A 17,112-nucleotide genomic window follows, 5' to 3' on the forward strand; every position below is an offset into this window, starting at 1 on the left:
GGGGTGGCAGGGACCCCCAGAGGGATGCGGGGACACGTGGGCCGGGGGGATCCCGAGGGAACGGGGGGACACTCGTGGCCGGGCGGGGCCATGGAGGTCGCGCGGCCGCCCCGGGCACGGGGACACGGCCGGAGGGGACACACGTGGCGCCCCCCCCAATCCCGCGCTCCGCTTCCGGCCCCGCGCCCAATCACAGCGCGCCTTCTCCGTGACGCCACTAATGGGCGTGGCAACCAGCGGGAGGGGGCGGGGCCGTGCGCGGTTGCCGCGGCGACGGCGCCCGCTACGACCGCGCCCCCCCTTGGGGAGGGTCTAATACAAACCAATACGGCCCTTCCACAACCTGGGGCTCCCCCGGGTCCGTCCGGGCCCCGGGCCCTGCCCGGGGGTCACCGAGCGCCACCGGAGCCCCCGCGGCCTCTCGGGACCCTCGGGCCCCACCCCGGTCCCCCGCGGCCGCCCCCGGAGCCGGACACCGTCGCGCCCCCGCCCTGTGACGTCATCACGCCGCGCCCTCCGCTCCAAGATGGCGGCGGCCGGGCGGGGCTGAGCCGGGCCCAGGCAGGTACCGGGAGCGGAGCGGGGAGCGGCACCGGGGCCAGACGGGAGGAACCAGGGGCAGAGGGAGGCCCTACCGGGAGGGCAGAAGCGGGGCCGGGGGCGACTGAACCTGGGTGGGCACAGGGACCGCGGCTGGAGGGGCTGGACCGGCGCGGGGAGCAGGGACCGGGGCCGGTAGTACCGGGAGGGGGCAGTACCGCGGCCGGGAGGATCCGGGGGGAGCGGGACCGGGACGGGCGGGACGGTACCGGGGTCAGGCAGCTAGCGGGACCGGAATGGGCTGAGCCAGAACCGGGGATGGGGCCGGGCGGGGACTGAACCGGGTCGCTCCCGCTGCCGGAGAGGGGCTGAACCAGGGCTGGGCGGGACCCGAGCCGGGATCGGAGCCGGGCATTTCCCGGTACGGGCGATGAGCTGAGCGAGTCCCGCGCCTTTCCCGGTACCGGCGAGGCACCGATCCATCTCCACGCAGCGCCGGGGCTGCTCCCAACTCCGGTCCCCGCTCCCTCCCGCAGCCCCCGCGATGCTGCCCGGCTGTCCCCTGCCCCGGGCCGGTTGGGCGGCTCGCCGGTGAAGCGGGCGGCTCCCCGGTGAAGCGGGCGGCCCCGCGATGCTGCGGCGGCTGCTGGAGCGGCCGTGCTCGCTGGCGCTGCTGGTCGGTTGCCAGTTCGCCTTCGTGGCGTATTTCTCGCTGGGCGGGTTCCGCAACCTCACGGCGCTGTTCGGCCGCTCCGCCGGGCCCGTGTTCGATTATTCCCGGACCCACGACGTGTACGCCAACCTCAGCCGCCTCGGGCCCCCCCGCGCCGCGCCCCCGGACCCCGCCCGCCCGCTGCCTTTCTGCCCCGAGCGCTCGCCTTTCCTCGGTGAGGCACCGCCTGGGGAAACGGCGGCGAAACCGGGGGTGGGTGGGGGGCGTGGGGGGAGCGGGAGGGGAGGGAGAGAACGGAGACCCCCAAAGGGAGGGGGTGGAGGGGGGGAGAGTGGAGCCCCCCGGGGAGAAGAACCGGAGCTCCCCAAGGGGGAGAATGGAGCCCTTTGAGGGGAGGAACCGCAGCGATTGCCCCGTGCACCCGGGAAGAACCGAGCCCTTCCCCGGTAAAGAACCGCTGAGCTCCGGAGGGGAGGGACCAAGGAGCGGCTCCTCCCCGTGGGGGGGGGGGGGGGGAAGAACCGGCCCGGTAAAGAACCGGTGTCACCCCCAGCGTCCCCGGGAAAGAACCGGCTCCTCCCGGGGCAAGAACCCAACCCCACCTCGGGACAGGAATCGCTTTCCCCGGTCCCCGGGAGGAAGAACCGGTTGAACCGGTTCTGCTCCGCCTTGGGGAGGAGCCGCCTCCACCGACAGAACCGCGGGGAAAGAACCGGCCCCACAGCGGGCGTCTGTGGAGGGGCTGCCCCGGTTTGGGAGCGGGGGGGACACAAACCCCCCCAGGATCCCCCAGTTTGGGATGAGGGACGCGTCCTTGGGACCCCTGGTTTGGGACAGGGTGGGGACACATCCTGGGGCTCCCCGGTTTGGGACAGGGTGGGGACACGCTCCCAGTTTAGGACAGGGGGGGACAAACCCCAGCACACCCCCAGTCTGGGATGGGGGGTGGAAAAACCCAGCCCAGTTTGGGATTTGGGGGGCTCAAACCCCTGGACCCCCCTCCCCAGGATTCCCAGATTTGGGATGGGTGGGGAAACACAGCCAGCCCAGTTTGGGATTTGGGATGGAATGCCCACCCCTGATCCAGGAGGGGGTGGGGACACCCCTGGGACCCCCCAATTCGGGATGGGGGGAACAAACCCCCGGGGTTCTCTCGCTTTGGGATGGGGTGGGGAGAGAAAGACCCCTGGACCCTCTGTGGGTTTGGGATGGGGGGGGGGCACACCCAGCCCAGTTTGGGACGTGCTGGGGACCCCCCCAGGTGCCACCACGTCCCCCCCACCCCATCCCACCCCATCCCATCCCGCAGTGGGGCCGCTGACGGTGTCGTTCGCCCGGGTGCCGACGCTGGAGCAGATCCGGGCCAAGAACCCGGGGGTGCAGGAGGGGGGGCGGTACCGACCCCCCCTGTGCGAGTCCCGATCCCGAACCGCCGTCATCGTCCCCCACCGGAACCGGGAGAGCCACCTGGGCCACCTGCTCTACTACCTGCACCCCTTCCTGCAGCGCCAGCAGCTGCACTACGGCATCTACGTGGTGCACCAGGTGGGCACGGGGCTCTTTGGGGGGTTTTGGGGGGTTTTTGGGGGGTTTTTGGGGGTGCCCAGCACAGCCAGTCCCTTCTCCCATCCCCCCATACTGGGAATTGCGTGCTCAGCCAGGCAAAGCTGCTGAATGTGGGGTGAAGAGGGGCTCGGGGAGGGTCAGGGGGGTTTAAGGGGAGGTTGGGGGATCCCCAGGAAGGGTTTGAGGTGGTTTGGGGGGGGTCCCCAGTGCCTCCAGCCCCTTTCCCACCTTCCCAGGCCAGGAATTCCACCTTTAGCTGGGCCGAGCTGCTGAACGTGGGGGTTCAGGGAGTTCAGTAGGGGATCCCCAGGAGGGTTTTGGGGTGTCCCCATGAGGATTTAAGGTCTCCCCAGGAGGGTTTTGGGGTCTCCCCAGGAGGGTTTGGGGTCTCCCCAGTGTTCCCAGCCCTATTTCCCCATCCCAGGCCGGGAACTCCACGTTTAACCGGGCCAAGCTGCTGAACATGGGGGTTTAGGGAGTTCAGTAGGGGATCCCCAGGAGAGTTTTGGGGTGTCCCCATGACGATTTAGGGTGTCCCCAGGAGGGTTTTGGGGTCTCCCCAGTGTTCCCAGCCCTATTTCCCCACTCCAGGCTGGGAACTCCACGTTTAACTGGGCCAAGCTGCTGAACATGGGGGTTTAGGGAGTTCAGTAGGGGATCCCCAGGAGGGTTTTGGGGTGTCCCCATGAGGATTTAGGGTGTCCCCAGGAAGGTTTTTGAGTCTCCCCAGTGTTCCCAGATCCTTTTCCCTATCCCAGGCCAGGAGCTCCACATTTAACCGGGCCAAGCTGCTGAACGTGGGGGTTCAGAGGGGTGTTCCCAGGAGGGTTTGGGGCCTCCCCAGTGTTCCCAGCCCCATTTCCCCACCCCAGGCTGGGAATTCCACGTTTAACCGGGCCAAGCTGCTGAACGTGGGGGTGAAGGAGGCGCTCAAGGACGAGGACTGGGATTGCCTCTTCCTGCACGACGTGGATCTGATCCCCGAGAACGACCACAACCTCTACACCTGCGACCCCTGGAACCCCAAACACGTCTCGGTGGCCATGAACAAATTCGGTTACAGGTGGGGGACGCGCCCTGGGGCCGCTCTGGGGCCGCTGGGGGACCCGGGGCTCATTGTCCCCTGTCCCCAGCCTGCCGTACCCGCAGTATTTCGGGGGGGTCTCGGCGCTCACCCCCGACCAGTACATGAAGATCAACGGGTTCCCCAACGAGTACTGGGGCTGGGGGGGCGAGGACGATGACATCGCCACCAGGTAGGGCTTGGGGACATCCAGGGGATGAGGAGGGGACAGTGGCACCCTGCTGGGGGTGTGGCACTCGGGGTGATGGCATCGCATGGGGGATGTGGCCACCGAGCTGGGGGACAAATCAGGGGGCTTTTGTCACATGGGGAGGGACATGGAGGGTGTCCCACTGCCCTGGGGGGGACATGAGGGGTGTCCTGTCACCCTGGGGGGGGACATGGAGGGTGTCCCACTGCCCTGGGGGGGGCATGGAGGGTGTCCTGTCACACAGGGGGGGACATGAGGGGTGTCCCATTGCCCTGGGGGGGGACATGAGGGGTGTCCTGTCACACTGAGGGACAAATCAGAGGTGTCCCATTGCCATGGGCTGGGACATGAGGGGTGTCCTGTCACCCTGGGGGGGGACACGGAGGGTGTCCCATTGCCATGGGGTGGGACATGAGGGGTGTCCCACTGCCCTGGGGGGGGCACAGAGGGTGTGACATCGCCCTGGGGGGCACATGAGGGGTGTCCTGTCACACTGAGGGACAAATCAGGGGTGTCCCATTGCCATGGGGTGGGACATGAGGGGTGTCCTGGCACACAGGGGGGGGACATGAGGGGTGTGACATCACCCTGGAGGGGACATGAGAGGTGTCCTGTCACACGGGGGGGGCACGGAGGGTGTGACATTGCCCTGGGGGGGACATGGAGGGTGTCCTATCACCCTGGGGGGGACATGAGGGGTGTTCTGTCACACGGGGGGGACATGGAGGGTGTCCCACTGCCCTGGGGGGGACATGAGGGGTGTCCCATCACACTGAGGGACAAGTCAGGGGTGTCCCATCACCTCGGGGAGGACATGGGGGGGTGTCCTGTTGCCCTGGGGGACAATTAGGGGGTGTCCCCATTCCGTGTCCCCCTGGGGTGACTCTGTGCCCCACCGATCTCGCTGTCCCCGTGTCCGTGTCCTGTGGGATGGTGTCACTCCATGGGGGCTGTCCCCGTCGCCCTGGGGGGGACATGGGGATGTCCCACCACCCTGGGGGGGACCTGGGGGTGTCCCACCGCCCTGGGGGGGACCTGGGGGTGACATGGGGGTGTCCCATCGCCCTGGGGGTCTCCCCATCCCCGTCCCCCTGGGGTGACACCGTGATCCGTCCATCTTGCTGTCACCACGTTTCGTGTCCCCTGGGATGATGTCACCGCTCGGGGCCACACCGGGGGTGTCCATGTCCCCTGTCCCCCCCACGGTGACCCCGCTGCCCCCCCAGGGTGCGCCTGGCCGGGATGAAGATCTCGCGCCCGCCCGTGTCCATCGGCCACTACAAAATGGTGAAGCACAAGAGCGACAAAGGCAACGAGGAGAACCCGCACAGGTCCGGGGGGGCTGCGGGGGGTGGCTTGGGGACACCGGGACAGCGGTGACATCCCCCCCCCCCTCCCCCCGCGTGTCCCCAGGTTCGACCTGCTGGTGCGGACGCAGCGCATGTGGACGCAGGACGGGATGAACTCGCTGACCTACGAGCTGCTGGCCAAGGAGCTGCGGCCGCTCTACACCAACCTCACCGTGGACATCGGCACCGACCCCCGGGGGGGTCCCCGCGGCCCCCGCGTCCCCCCCGGGCCCCCCGGCAGCTCCAGCCGCTTCCGGGAGGAGATGCTGCGCAAGCCGCCCCGCGGGGACCTGGCACTGGCGCTGTCGCCTCCCCGCTCGCCCACGGCCGCTGGCAACGGCACCGCAGCCCCGCCCCGAGCCCCGGGGACAGCGCGGGTGGCACAGGAGGGGACGGTGCCAGCGCGGGGGGGCAACCAGAGCGTGGCACGGGGACCCCCGTGACCCCCAAACCACCCCCCTGCTGTGGACTCTGGGCTGGGGGCAGCGGCGAGCCCGGGGGGCTGCTGGCCGGAGGGGACGGGGGACACGGCCGGGAAGGGACACGGGGTGAGCCGGGGGCTCGCCCGGCCCCTCCTGGGGTTTTGGGGGTCCCCAGATCGGGCGCGCGGGTATTTATTCTATTTATGAGCCGCTCCCTGGACCTTTCTAAGGGGTTTTTTCAATAAAAAAAATTTACTTTGTCCTACGGTGGTGGCCGAGGGGACCCCGGGGGAGTCGAGGCTTAGGGGGGGGACCCCAAAAGCTGCCCCACGGCCGCCTTGGCGCTGGCGATGCAGTCGTTGACGGAGACCCCGGCGTAGGAGGCGCCGATGAGGCTCAGGGGCAGCTCCTGCTCCTTCAGGAACTGCTGGATCCGCTCTGGGGGGACGGCGACAGCAGCTGGGGACACCCCTGGAGACAGAAGACCCCCCTCGGGGGGGACAGGAGGGCCAGGGGACACCCCCACCCGCGCCCCTCTTACCTAGGCGCTCCCAGTGTCCCAGCGTGTACTGGGGGATGCAGTCCTGGGGAAGGGGTGGGGGACACAGGTGAGCCCCGTGGGACCCCCCCGCGCCCCCACAGCCGCCCCCAAAGTGTCACCCACCTGCTGCACCCTGACGATGGCGCGGGCGGGGGTCCCGGCCAGCCCCAGGTGGTCGCGCACGGCCGCCCGGGCCCGGCGCAGCAGCAGCTCCGGAGCCGCGGCCGCCGGGTCCCCGAAGCTCTGCCGGAACCAGGCGCCTCCCAGCATCACCTGGGGGACACCGTCAGCACCCCAAAATCACCCCTGTCACCCCCCCCGCAGCGTCAGTGTCACCCACCGTGAGCCGCAGCGAGGGGGTCCCGGGGGTCCCGTCGTGCTCCGGGAAAGCCACGGAGTCGTAGACGATGCCCAGGAGCGCCGGGTCCTCCGAGGATGGCACCAGGTGGCCAAAACCCTGCGGGGAGCCGGGCTGAGGTCACCCCCGGGGGGTTGGGAACACCCCCAGGGCTCAGGGACAGCCGTGGGGACCCCTCTCACCGTGACGGGCAGCGTGGCCCCCTCGTACTGCAGGTTGACCACGGCCACGGACGCGGCCGGGATGCACCGGAGCTCCCGAGCCAGCGGCTCCGCCTCGGCCGGCAGCGCCTCGGCCAGGGCTGGGGACAGCGGGGGGACATCAGAGGGACAGCGGGGACACCGGGGGGGCCTCCCCGCCCCGCGGGACCCGGCGGTCCAGCCGTACCTGCGGCCGGGAGGGCGCTGACCACATGGTCGGCCGTGATGGTGCCATCGGCCAAGGTGAGCTGGGGGAGAGACAGGTGGGTGGGGGGCACGGGGGGCACTGGGGAGGGGGGTCCGGGGGACTGGGAACCCCCCCAGGGGCACTGGGAACGGGACAGAGCTCAGTGTGGGGTGGGGGCACTGGGAAGGGGATGGAGAGCATGGGGAAGGGCGCACTGGGGAGGGGATCGGGGAGCTCTGGGTGGTACTGGGGAGGGGTCCAGGTGTCTGGGAACCTCCCCCAGGGACATTGGGGAGGGGGTTCAGGTGTCCGGAGGCACGGGGGGCACTGGGGAAGGGGTCCAGGGGGGACTGGGAACCCCCCCCAGGGACATTGGGGAGGGGGTTCAGGTGTCTGGGGGCACTGGGGAGGGGATGGACAGTGGGATGTGGGGTGGGGGGCACTGGGAACGGGACCCAAGGGACACCGGGGAGGGGACAGAGGGTGGGAGGGCGATGGGGAGCGGGCAGGGGACCCGGGGGGCACCGGGTGGCCCCGGCAGTGTCCCCACCTGCCAGCGGCCGCGGCGGTGGCACAGGTGCCTCAGGGGCGCGTGGCAGCGCAGCTCGGCCCCGCGGGGGGACACGAAGGCCACCAAGCCCCGCGCCAGGGTCTCCATCCCCCCCCGCAGTGACCACTGGCTCCAGCGCTCGGCCCGCGCTCGCCGGACCAGCCCCGCCTCCGGCTCGGGCCGCGACCCCGCCCCTGCGGCGACAACGGCGGTGACAACGCGCGGGGGGGGGGGGGCACTGGGGGGGTCCCCACACTTCCCCCAGCCCGGGGATGTCCCCACGGGGTCCCCGCGGTATCCCCTTGTCCCTGTGCCCAGCAGATGCCAGCAGCAGCCCAGCTGCGTCCCCTTTACACCGGGGTGACCCGGGGTGTCCCCACAGTGTCCCCTTGTCCCACTGCCAGCCCCAGCAGGACAGACCCTCCCCTGAAGGTGTCCCCGCGGTGTCCCCCACCCCAGTGCCAGCCCCAGCAGTGTCCCTCATGTTCTGGTGTCCCAGGGGTGTCCCCAGAGTGTCCCCAAGGTGTCCCTACAACGTCCCCACCGTGTCCCAGTGCCAGCCCCAGCAGTGTCCCTCATGTTCTGGTGTCCCAGGGGTGTCCCCAGAGTGTCCCCAAGGTGTCCCTACAATGTCCCCACTGTGTCCCAGTGCCAGCCCCAGCAGTGTCCCTCATGTTCTGGTGTCCCCAGAGTGTCCCCAAGGTGTCCCTACAATGTCCCCACCGTGTCCCAGTGCCAGCCCCAGCAGGACGGAGCCGCGGCGCCGCTCGGCCTGGAACAGGGCCGGGAAGCAGGACCGGACACTCAGGGCGCGGCTGTCCCCGGCGAACACCCCCCGGCACAGGCTGTCCACGGCCACATCGGCCACCTGCGGGGACAGGGACAGTGACAGCGGGACCCCGCCCGCTCCGGGGAGGCCCTGATAAGGCTGGGAAGGGTTTTGGGGTGGGGTTATCGGGGGTTTGGGGGCGGTTATCGGGTCCCGCACCCACCTCGGGGCCGAAGCGGCGGCGGGCGAAGGCGTGGGCGCTCTCGTCTGGCTCCGTCCCCGCTGGGGTCACCAGGTCCTGCACCCCGCTCCAGAGCAGCGCCCGGGAAAAGGGGGGGACGGCCCGGAGCAGCCCCCTGGGGACACCGCGGGTCAGGGGGTGGCACTGGGGACAGGGGGTGGCACTGGGGACAGGGGGGCACAGCCCGGAGCAGCCCCCTGGGGACACCGCGGGTCAGGGGTGGCACTGGGGACAGGGGACACCCACCCCAGCCCCGAGGGCAGGCGGTGCAGGGCCCCCCCCAGGTACAGGAAGCGGTTTCGGGACGCCGGGTGGTCCCCGGGGACAGGGAGGATGTCACCGGCCAGCCCCAGCTCCGACACCTGCAGGGACACGGCATTGGGGGTGGCATTGGGGGAGGGGCAAAGGGAGCTCGGTACACACGGAGGGACCCCCAGAATTCATCCAGGGACCCCCCCCAAGATCACTGCACCCATCCAGAGACTCCCCCCAAATCTACCCAGGACCCCTCAGTCACCCCAAAACCAGCCCCAGGGACCCCCAGAGCACCGAGACCCCCCCAACAACCACCTAGAAACCCCCCGTTGAGCACAGCACCCCAGGACCCCTCCATCACCCCAAAACCAGCTCCAGGGACGCCTCAAATCCTCCCCAGTTCCCCACAGACCGCAGCACCCCATGGACCCCTCTGGCACCCCAAAACCATCCCAAGGGACCCCCAACACCCACCCAGGGAACCCCCCGAACCCAAACGTCCCGGGACCCCTCTGGCACCCCAAAACCAGCCCCGGGGACCCCCCAAGCCCCCCAACCCCCCGTACCATGTGCAGGGTCTCGGCTCCCACCGCCCCCGCCGGGCGGACGCCCCTCGGGCCGTGCTCGAACACGGCCCCCTCGGGGGTCCTGGTGCTCTGCAGCCACCCCCCGAAGCGGCCGCTGGCCTCCAGCAGCACCACCTGGGGACCCCCGAGACCCGCCCCAAATCACCATGGAGACACCGCGGCGGAAGGGGGTCCCGGGGGGGGTGGGAACCTCGGGGGAATTGGGATCCAGGGGGAATTGGGGGGTGCCAGGGGGGAACTGAGGGTCTCACAAGGTATGGAGGTCCTGGGGGATCTGGGAGGGTTGGGGTGTCCCGAGAGGGGTGGGGGTCTCACAGGGGATGGGGAATTCCAGGGGGTCTGGGGGTCTCAGGTGGGAGAGAAGTGCCAGGAGAGGGGGATGGGGGTTCCTGGGTGGCTGTTGAGGGTTCCTGAAGCCACGAGGGCACAGCGGGCTCAGGGGGCAGGGGTCGGGGTGGTCCAGGGGGGACACCGGGGGTCTCTGAAGGGATGGGGGTCCTGGGGGTGACCGGGGGTCCCGGAGTGGGGTTCGGTGACCCAGCAGGCTGGGAGTCCCAAGGGAAGGGAGGTCCGGGGGTAAGGAAGATCCTTGAGGGTCCCGCGGTTTGGGGGAAGGGGGGAGAAGTTCGGGGGTCCCGAGGGGGGGGTCCCGCGCTCACCTTGGGCGGGCGGGGGGCGCGGACCAGGTGGTAACAGGCGGCCAGGCCGCTGATGCCGCCGCCCACGACGGCCACGGTCGGCGGCATGAGGGGACCTGGGCCGGGCAGGGTCAGCGGGGCCACCGGGACCCCCCGAACCCCGCCCGGCCCCGCGACCCCCGGGACCCCCCCGGCCCCTCCCGCACCTGTCCCGCGTCCGCCGCGCTGGCCACGCCCCTTCCCACCGCTTATGAGGGCAAGGGGCGGGGCTTAGGCGGCGCCCGGCCAATGGCGAGGCGAGGCGCGTTGATGGACAGGGCGCTGCGGCGGGAGGGAGCGCGCCGTGGGGATAAGCCCCGCCCCCTCCCTGACCACGCCCACGGCACAACCAGCCAATCATCGGGCAAGCCACGCTCGCCATGACCCCGCCCCCTCGGGAGTCAATCATCGCGACAGGCCCCGCCCATTGGGTAAACCGCGCCCCTAACACCAAGCCACGCCCCCAAGCCACGCCCACCCGTTCGCTGTCAATCACAAGCCGCACTCTCACCCCGCCCCAAACTCCAAGCCCCGCCCATTCCCCCAAGGCCACGCCCCCTCCCTCCAGCCCCGCCCCCCTTCCACCGCCCCAAACCTTCGCGGTTTTTGGCTTTTTTTTAATAAATTTATTCACAAAACCCCCCGGGGCCGCGCGGGCTGCGGCCGCACCCCCCCGCACCCCCCAGTGCCGCGGGGCCCGGGGGGCTCCCGGGGGAAGGGGCAGGAGGGGTTCACCCCCCACCCCCTAACCCCCGGGGAGGGGGTCCGGGGGGGGTCTCAGGGTCTGCGGCCGGGGGGCTCCTCCAGCTCGTAGAACAGCACGTAGCCCTCGCTGGACGGCACCTGGTTCTCGCTGATGGGCGAGACGCTGCGGGGACCCCCTCAGCACCCGGGCCGGGGGCTCTGGGGGTGCCCGGGCGGGGCGGGGGGCACGGGACGGGGCGGGGGGCACTCACCGGGAGTCGTTGTAGACGCGCCAGCCGGCCGGGTCGCGGCAGAAGGCCGTGTAGTGGCCGTAGTGGACGCTGCCCGAGTGGTTGCACAGCGCGTACAGGCTGTAGACGGGGCTGCCTGCGGCGGGGTGGGGGTCGGGCTGAGCGTTGCCCCGAACTTCGAGCACCCCCTCACCCCACCCCAAACCCCCCCCCCCCCCCCCCCCGGACCCCTCCTCACCCGCCTTCTCGCTGGCGAACTCGCGCAGGTTGAGCTGCTGCAGCGGGAAGTCCACGAAGACGGAGCATTTCTTAATGGAGTAGCGCGTGGTGGAGAACCGGTTCAGGTCTGGCGAGGGTCAAGGGAAAAGGGGGATGGAGGGGTGGCCCCGTGTCCCCTCCCCCCAGCCCCCCGCACACCCCCACCCGGGGGTTCTCCCAGGGGTCCCTCGGGTCCCCCCCCCCACCCCGTGCCGCTTCCCAAAGGATACGGAGCACCAGGATGCGTGGGAAGCGCTGGATCGTCAACTTCTTCGTGCTCCGTGTCCGCTGCCGGCACTTGTCACACACCTAATGGAGAGGGGACGGTCAGGGAGGGGCTGGGGGGTAAATTGGGATCCGGGGGAGGGGTCACTGGGGGTGGGTCCATCCTCTCACCGGGGCGTTCTCCGAGTCCAGCTCCTCCTCCTTGGTGAAGAGGCTGAAGCAATCGTGGAGCGACACTTTCCCCCCGGCAAAGCTTTTCTGGAGAGCCACGGGGTCAGAGGGGAATTTGGGGGGGTGTTTGAGGGGTTTTTAGGGGTCGAGGGGCTGCGCCCCACCCTTTACCTTTGGGATGGGCAGCGAGAGGTCGCAGAACACCTCGAAGGTGGTGGAGCGGTAGCCGCAGGCCTGGCACTTGAGGCAGCTCTTCAGCTGCCCCACAAAGAGATCTGGGGGGCAAAGCGGGGGTCAGGGGGGGCACCCGCAGAGGTTTTGGGCTCCCAGGGAGGGGGGGACACCCCCCATTCGCAGCGCTCACCCACGATCTTGCTGTCCTCCCTCTCCAGGTAGCGCTTCCACATCTGGTTGGCGCGTTCGTCGTCGCTGCAGGAGGGGTGACACGGGGGGGGGGGGGGGGGGGGGGGGGTGTGGCTGGGGTCAGCTGTCCCCAAAACCGGGGCTCCCCCTCCCTACCAGCCCTCCCCCCCTCACCTGAGCGTTTCGGGGTCCTCCAGGGCCGGGGGTCTCCGTGTGTCCGACAGGATGCTGGGGGTCCGCCGGCCCTTCCTGTTGATCTCCACGTGCAGCCGGTCCATGAAGAACTTGAGGAATTCCTGGGCGTCCTGCTGGCTGCGGGGATAAGGGACATTTTGTGCCCACCCCAGAGGGGAGGGGGGAGGTCCCGGGGGGGCTTCCCGAAGGTTTGGGGGGGGTGTCTCACCTGTAGCCCGTGAAGGAGGGGACGTATTTTTGGAACACGGCCTTGAAGCGCCCGGGGTTGACGGCCTCGGAGGAGTCGGGGTGCCAGAGAGCGGCGATGACATCGGCGAAGGCTGCGGGGACACGGCAGTGTCAGCGCCCCGGGGGGGGTTATGTAACACTCTGGGAGGGGCTGGGGGAGTTTTGGGGGGGTCTGTCCCACCTTCGGTGAGCTCCTGGGGGGCACGGGGGCCGGGGGGCTGCTCCTGCTGGAAGTCCCGGCGCAGGCAGTAGTCCCGCAGCGGTTTGGTGCTGCTCAGGCACTGCAGCACCGCATTCATGAAGCACTGGGGGGGGGGGATGGGGGGGACATGGGGACATCCTGGGGTGTGGCAGGTCCCCAGGGGTCCCTTGGGGTGTCCCCCGCTGTCCCAGGTGCCCCATGGGGCTGGGGGTCCCTGGGGATGTGATGTCCCCAGCGGGATGGGACCGTGGTGGAACAGCCAAGGTGAGCCTTGGGGAGCCCGAGGTGACACCTGGGGACCCCAAAGGGACCCCAGACCCCTGCCACAGCCTAGGACAGGAAGGGACCACAGGGACTGTGCTGTGCCGCTGGGGGACATCTCCAGAGGGACAGGAGAGTGAGCCCGGGGGGACTCCAAGGTGACCCCGAGGGGACCCCGAAGTGATCCAGGGGACCCCAAATCCCTCCCGCAGCCCAGGACAGAGGGACCGGAGGGCTGGGGAGCACAGGGGCTGTGCCGTGGGGCTGGGAGAACTTTGGGGATGTGATATCCCAGCAGGACAGGAGGACGGGACCACAGCTACCAACCCTGGAGGACCCCGAGGCGACCCCGAGGGGACCCCAAATCCCTCCCACACGCCGGCACAGAGGCCCACGAGGGGTTGGCTGGCCACGGCCACTTACCGTGTTGCCCAAATTCCTGAGGCCGACGTGGCCCGAGCCCAGCAGCAGCGTGTGGTGCGTCTGCGGGGACAGCGAGTGACACCCCGTGAGCCGCGGCCCCGCTCCCCCCGTCCCCCCGGCCGTCCCCCGGCGGCGGCGGTGGCTTCACCTCGCCGGTGACCAGCAGCAGCCCCATGACCGCCGTGTGCACCACGGACTCGGAGATGTCGGTGGCCCGGCCCTGGAGCTCCCGCCGGGTCACCAGCGAGCGGTGCAGCTTCCGCGGCAGCTCCACGAGCGTGGCTCCCTGCAGCCCCGGCATGGTGGCACCGGCACGGCTCGGTGGCACCGGCACGGCTCCCGGGGATGGCCCCGCGGGCACGGCTGGCACCGCTGCCAGCCACCGGCGTGTCCCCTCCCCCTCAGCTCATTAGCTGATCCGATTCCCCCGGCTATTCTGGGCCTCGCGGGAGGCTCATCCCGGAGGGATTAATTAGCCCGGAGCTGCCCCAAGGGACAGTGAGAGCTCGGAGGGGTGTCGAGGTAAACACCCCCCAAAAACCCCCTCCCCACTTTGAATCGAGGGGTGGCAGGGGCTCGGCGGGGCTGGGGGAGCCCCCCGTGTCAGCGCTGAGGACGTGGCGAGTGGGGACAAGGCCGTGTCCCGGTGTCCCGGCGGGATTCCAGGGATTACGATCCCCCCCACACGTGGCCGGGCAGGTGCGGGATGGGGCAGGGGGGGAGGCGGATACGGAAACGGGGAGGGCAGCGCGGCCACCCCCGGCCACCTCAGCGCCACAGGGATGGCACTGGTCACCCGCGGCCACCCCGGAGCTGTGGGCGACGCAACTGGACACCCTCAGACCTGTCAGAGCCACACGGATGGCACCCGGCCACCCCTCGGAGCCATGGGGACAGCACCGACCCCCCCCCCCCCCCCCCCCGAGCTGCAGGGGGTCCCCAAAACAGGACCGGAGCGGGGAGAGGTGAGACCACCACCGCTTGTCCCACCCTGGCGGTGTCACCCGAGCCTGAGACCGGGGACACTGCGGAGATCTCAACACGTCCCCGAGGCCGGGGACAGTGCGGGGGTCTCGAGACATCCCTAAGACCGGGGACCCTGCAGGGGTTTTCAACACGTCCCCAAGGCCGGGGTCACCGTGGGGGTCTCAAGACACCCCCCCAGCTGGGGACGCTGAAGGGGTCTCAACACGTCCCCGACACCGGGGACACCGCGGGGACCCCGCCACACCCCCCCGGCCGCCCCGCCCGAGGCTCTTTACGGCGGTCGCCTTGTCCTCGGTCCGGCCGGGCGCGGGGCTGCCGGGGCCGTGGCCGTACGGGGGGTCCGTGCGGGTGCGGGGGCCGCTCTCGGGACGCACGGACAGCAGCGGCGGGGTGGCTTTGCCGTCGGGCCCGGGGGCCACGGTGACCCTGCGGAGCGAGGAGCTCCTCCGGAGCGCCAGCGCGCCGGCGCCCAGCGGGTGCCCGCAGTCCCTCAGCACCAGCCGGCTCAGCGCCACCGCCACGTCCTCGGCGCGGCTGGGGACAACCGGGGACACCGCTGCCACCTCCTCCGCCACCGCCGCCCTGGCTCAGGTCCCCGATGCTGATGGATTTGGAGCGGGCCAAGTTGCTCCGGCGCCGCTCGGCCGCGCTGGGCAGGGAGAAGGAGGCACTGCCGGGCACCTGCGGGGCACCCCCGGGCACCCGCACGCCGTGATCGGCCTTCACGGGCCCCCGGCGACCCCCCGGCCCGCGGGGGGGGGGATCCCCGCGCTTGGCCGCCCGGCCCCGCTCCAGCTCCAGCTTCTTGGGGCGGGGGTCATCGGGCGGGGGGCGGGGGCCGGGGGGGGCAGCAGGCGCAGTTTGGGGGCCGGGGACAGCCCGTTGGGGGCCGCATGGCGCTCCTGGCTCAGTGCCCGGTGGCCGCTGGGCAGGCGGGGTGCCCGCCCGGGGCTGCGCGGTCACCACGGCGCCGGGGTCCCTGGCGCGGCCCAGGCGGTGCTCCGAGGCCTGGGGCATGGCGGGGCCTGCGGGGAGGGGGGGGGGGACACAGGGGACAGGCTGGTGACAAAGGTGGCAGCGCGCCGGGGGGGGGTGGGAAAAGGGGAGGGGACAGGGAAAGGGAAGGGGGACGCACCTGCTCACAGCCCCCTGCGCCCGGCGGCCGGGACACAGCGTCCCGTCGGCGGGGGCCCTGCGGGGTGGGGGGGACACGGGGTCACCAGAGGGGCTGGGGGACAACAGGGGACCCCCAAACCTCGGGGAGGACCCCCAAGCCCCTTGCCAAGCTCCCAGTAAGTCATTGAGAGGTTTGGCATCATCAGGACCTGCTTCTTGCTCGCTGGGGAAGGGGGGAAATTGGGGAACCCCCAACCCTTTTCACCGTGCCCCGAGGACCCCCCCCCAGCCCCGTGCCAGGCTGCCGGGGAGTCACGGAGGGGTTTGGACCACCGGGAGCTGGGTCCCCACGCCAAGCCGGGTGGCCAGGGGATGCCGGTGCCCGGGGCACCGCGGGGAGGATGGGGGAGGCCCCGGGCCGAGGCCGCCGGTGCCCGTTGTACCCCCGGGGGTGGCTGACGGGTGGTCCCGGAGGAACGGAAGACAAAGCCCCGCTGCCCCCCGGCTTGGGGAGGGGGACGCGGCGGGAGCCCCGAGGCCTTGGCCGGGAAGGGCCCGGTGGGGGTGGCCAGGCCGGTGGAAAAGCATCCAAACCCACCCCCACCCCCGGCCCGCGACCCCCCGGGCGCAGCCCCCAGCCCAGCCCCGGTCCCCCGTTCACCACCGCGGTGCCCCCCCGGGCCCCCCGCCCCAACCCGGGGTCCCGAAAAAGGGGCTTCCCGCAGTCTCCCCGCGCTCGCAGCGCCCCCCAAAACCCCTCCGGTGCCCCCCCCCCCCCCCATCACCCTGGTCCCCCCCCGCCCCTCGGGGCCCCGCCCCCCTCTCCCGGCCCGGGGTCCCTCACGGGGGATGTCCCCTGCCCCCCCTCCCCGCAGCCCCCCCCCCCGCTGTCCCGGTTCCCCCCCCTGAGGGGTTCCCGCTGCCTCTCCCGTCCCCCGCATCATCCCGGTACCCCCCGCCCCGCCCCCCGGGGCCCTGTCCCGCACCCCCCGCCCGGCCCCGGGACTCCCTTGAGAGGGGTGTGTCCGCTGTCCCCGAGCCCCCCCTCAGCCCAAACTGACACCCCCTTAGGCCCCCTCCGCCCCTCGCTCGGGTGTCCCCCCCGATCCCCCCGCACCTCCCGCGGGCCGCCATGGCAACAACTCCCGCCGCACCCGCCGCCATCTTTGTTCCTCCCCTGCCCGGCCCCGCCCCCGGCGGCCTCGCCGGCGGCTCTGCGCATGCGCCACCCCCCCGGCCACGCCCCCAACACTGCGCGTCGCCATGGAAACCGCGCGGCGTCTTAAAGGGGCCGCCACCCGCGGGGTTTCTGCAGCGCCGCGATCACGGGAGGGACCCCCGGGGGGGGGACAGACACAAACCCCCGTCCGTGACACCCCCAAAATAACAAACCGGGACAAAAGCGGGGTTGAAATGTTTATTGGGGAGCAGCAGCGAAGCAGTGGGGAGGGGTGGGAGCAGCTGGGAGGGGTGGGGGGTACCCCGGGGGTGTGTGCCCCCCCCCAAAACTTCCCGTTGGTCACTTGTCCTTGTGCTGGATGAGGCCTTTGGCGATGAGA

At 71.0% G+C, this 17,112-nt stretch overlaps 3 protein-coding genes across 4 annotated transcripts in view; 1 reads left to right on the forward strand and 2 right to left on the reverse strand.

Annotated features, from left to right (window-relative positions):
• The first annotated feature begins 806 nt into the window (after positions 1-806).
• On the forward strand, positions 807-6,089 carry B4GALT3 (beta-1,4-galactosyltransferase 3). Its single transcript, XM_048288555.1, has 6 exons — positions 807-1,427; positions 2,523-2,758; positions 3,652-3,842; positions 3,913-4,035; positions 5,280-5,384; positions 5,467-6,089. Exons 1-6 carry the CDS (start codon positions 1,172-1,174, stop codon positions 5,843-5,845), a joined length of 1,290 nt encoding a protein of 429 aa, XP_048144512.1. The 5' UTR covers positions 807-1,171; the 3' UTR covers positions 5,846-6,089.
• On the reverse strand, positions 6,043-10,424 carry PPOX (protoporphyrinogen oxidase). Of its 2 annotated transcripts, XM_048288529.1 has the most exons (13): positions 10,357-10,424; positions 10,172-10,266; positions 9,492-9,626; positions 8,917-9,032; positions 8,653-8,785; positions 8,384-8,528; positions 7,661-7,854; positions 7,111-7,171; positions 6,906-7,024; positions 6,706-6,822; positions 6,489-6,638; positions 6,366-6,408; positions 6,043-6,262 (listed from the first exon to the last, which is right to left on the reverse strand). In XM_048288529.1, exons 2-13 carry the CDS (start codon positions 10,256-10,258, stop codon positions 6,126-6,128), a joined length of 1,437 nt encoding a protein of 478 aa, XP_048144486.1. In that variant the 5' UTR covers positions 10,259-10,266; positions 10,357-10,424; the 3' UTR covers positions 6,043-6,125. The 2 variants fall into 2 exon arrangements, with proteins under 2 accessions (XP_048144486.1, XP_048144485.1); XM_048288528.1 differs by lacking the exon at positions 10,357-10,424 and having other exon boundaries at positions 10,172-10,348.
• Positions 10,425-10,807: 383 nt separating this feature from the next.
• USP21 (ubiquitin specific peptidase 21) overlaps positions 10,808-17,112 on the reverse strand; it is a 9,128-nt gene continuing 2,823 nt past the window's right edge. The window contains exons 4-17 of the mRNA XM_048288416.1: positions 15,581-15,629; positions 15,067-15,462; positions 14,713-15,023; positions 13,451-13,510; positions 12,746-12,869; positions 12,545-12,656; positions 12,316-12,453; positions 12,143-12,207; positions 11,950-12,053; positions 11,779-11,865; positions 11,613-11,691; positions 11,363-11,470; positions 11,146-11,260; positions 10,808-11,057 (exon numbers count right to left, since the gene is read on the reverse strand). Coding sequence (XP_048144373.1) covers positions 10,967-11,057; positions 11,146-11,260; positions 11,363-11,470; positions 11,613-11,691; positions 11,779-11,865; positions 11,950-12,053; positions 12,143-12,207; positions 12,316-12,453; positions 12,545-12,656; positions 12,746-12,869; positions 13,451-13,510; positions 14,713-15,023; positions 15,067-15,462; positions 15,581-15,629 — 1,839 coding nt within the window. The 3' untranslated portion in view covers positions 10,808-10,966. The remainder of the gene's footprint in view (positions 11,058-11,145; positions 11,261-11,362; positions 11,471-11,612; positions 11,692-11,778; positions 11,866-11,949; positions 12,054-12,142; positions 12,208-12,315; positions 12,454-12,544; positions 12,657-12,745; positions 12,870-13,450; positions 13,511-14,712; positions 15,024-15,066; positions 15,463-15,580; positions 15,630-17,112) is intronic.

This window comes from Corvus hawaiiensis, chromosome 29 (assembly GCF_020740725.1).
Source record: "Corvus hawaiiensis isolate bCorHaw1 chromosome 29, bCorHaw1.pri.cur, whole genome shotgun sequence".
NCBI lineage: Eukaryota > Metazoa > Chordata > Aves > Passeriformes > Corvidae > Corvus > Corvus hawaiiensis.

Coding starts and splice junctions, on each gene's coding strand:
- B4GALT3 (XM_048288555.1), top strand. CDS start 1,172: ATGCTGCGGCGGCTGCTGGAGCGGCCGTGCTCGCTGGCGCTGCTGGTC. Junction 3,843..3,912: donor ATGAACAAATTCGGTTACAG/GTGGGGGACGCG, acceptor CCCTGTCCCCAG/CCTGCCGTACCCGCAGTATT. Junction 5,385..5,466: donor AACGAGGAGAACCCGCACAG/GTCCGGGGGGGC, acceptor GCGTGTCCCCAG/GTTCGACCTGCTGGTGCGGA.
- PPOX (XM_048288529.1), bottom strand. CDS start 10,258: ATGCCGCCGACCGTGGCCGTCGTGGGCGGCGGCATCAGCGGCCTGGCC. Junction 9,033..9,491: donor GAGCCGAGACCCTGCACATG/GTACGGGGGGTT, acceptor GTGTCCCTGCAG/GTGTCGGAGCTGGGGCTGGC. Junction 8,786..8,916: donor CGCCTGCCCTCGGGGCTGGG/GTGGGTGTCCCC, acceptor CGGTGTCCCCAG/GGGGCTGCTCCGGGCCGTCC.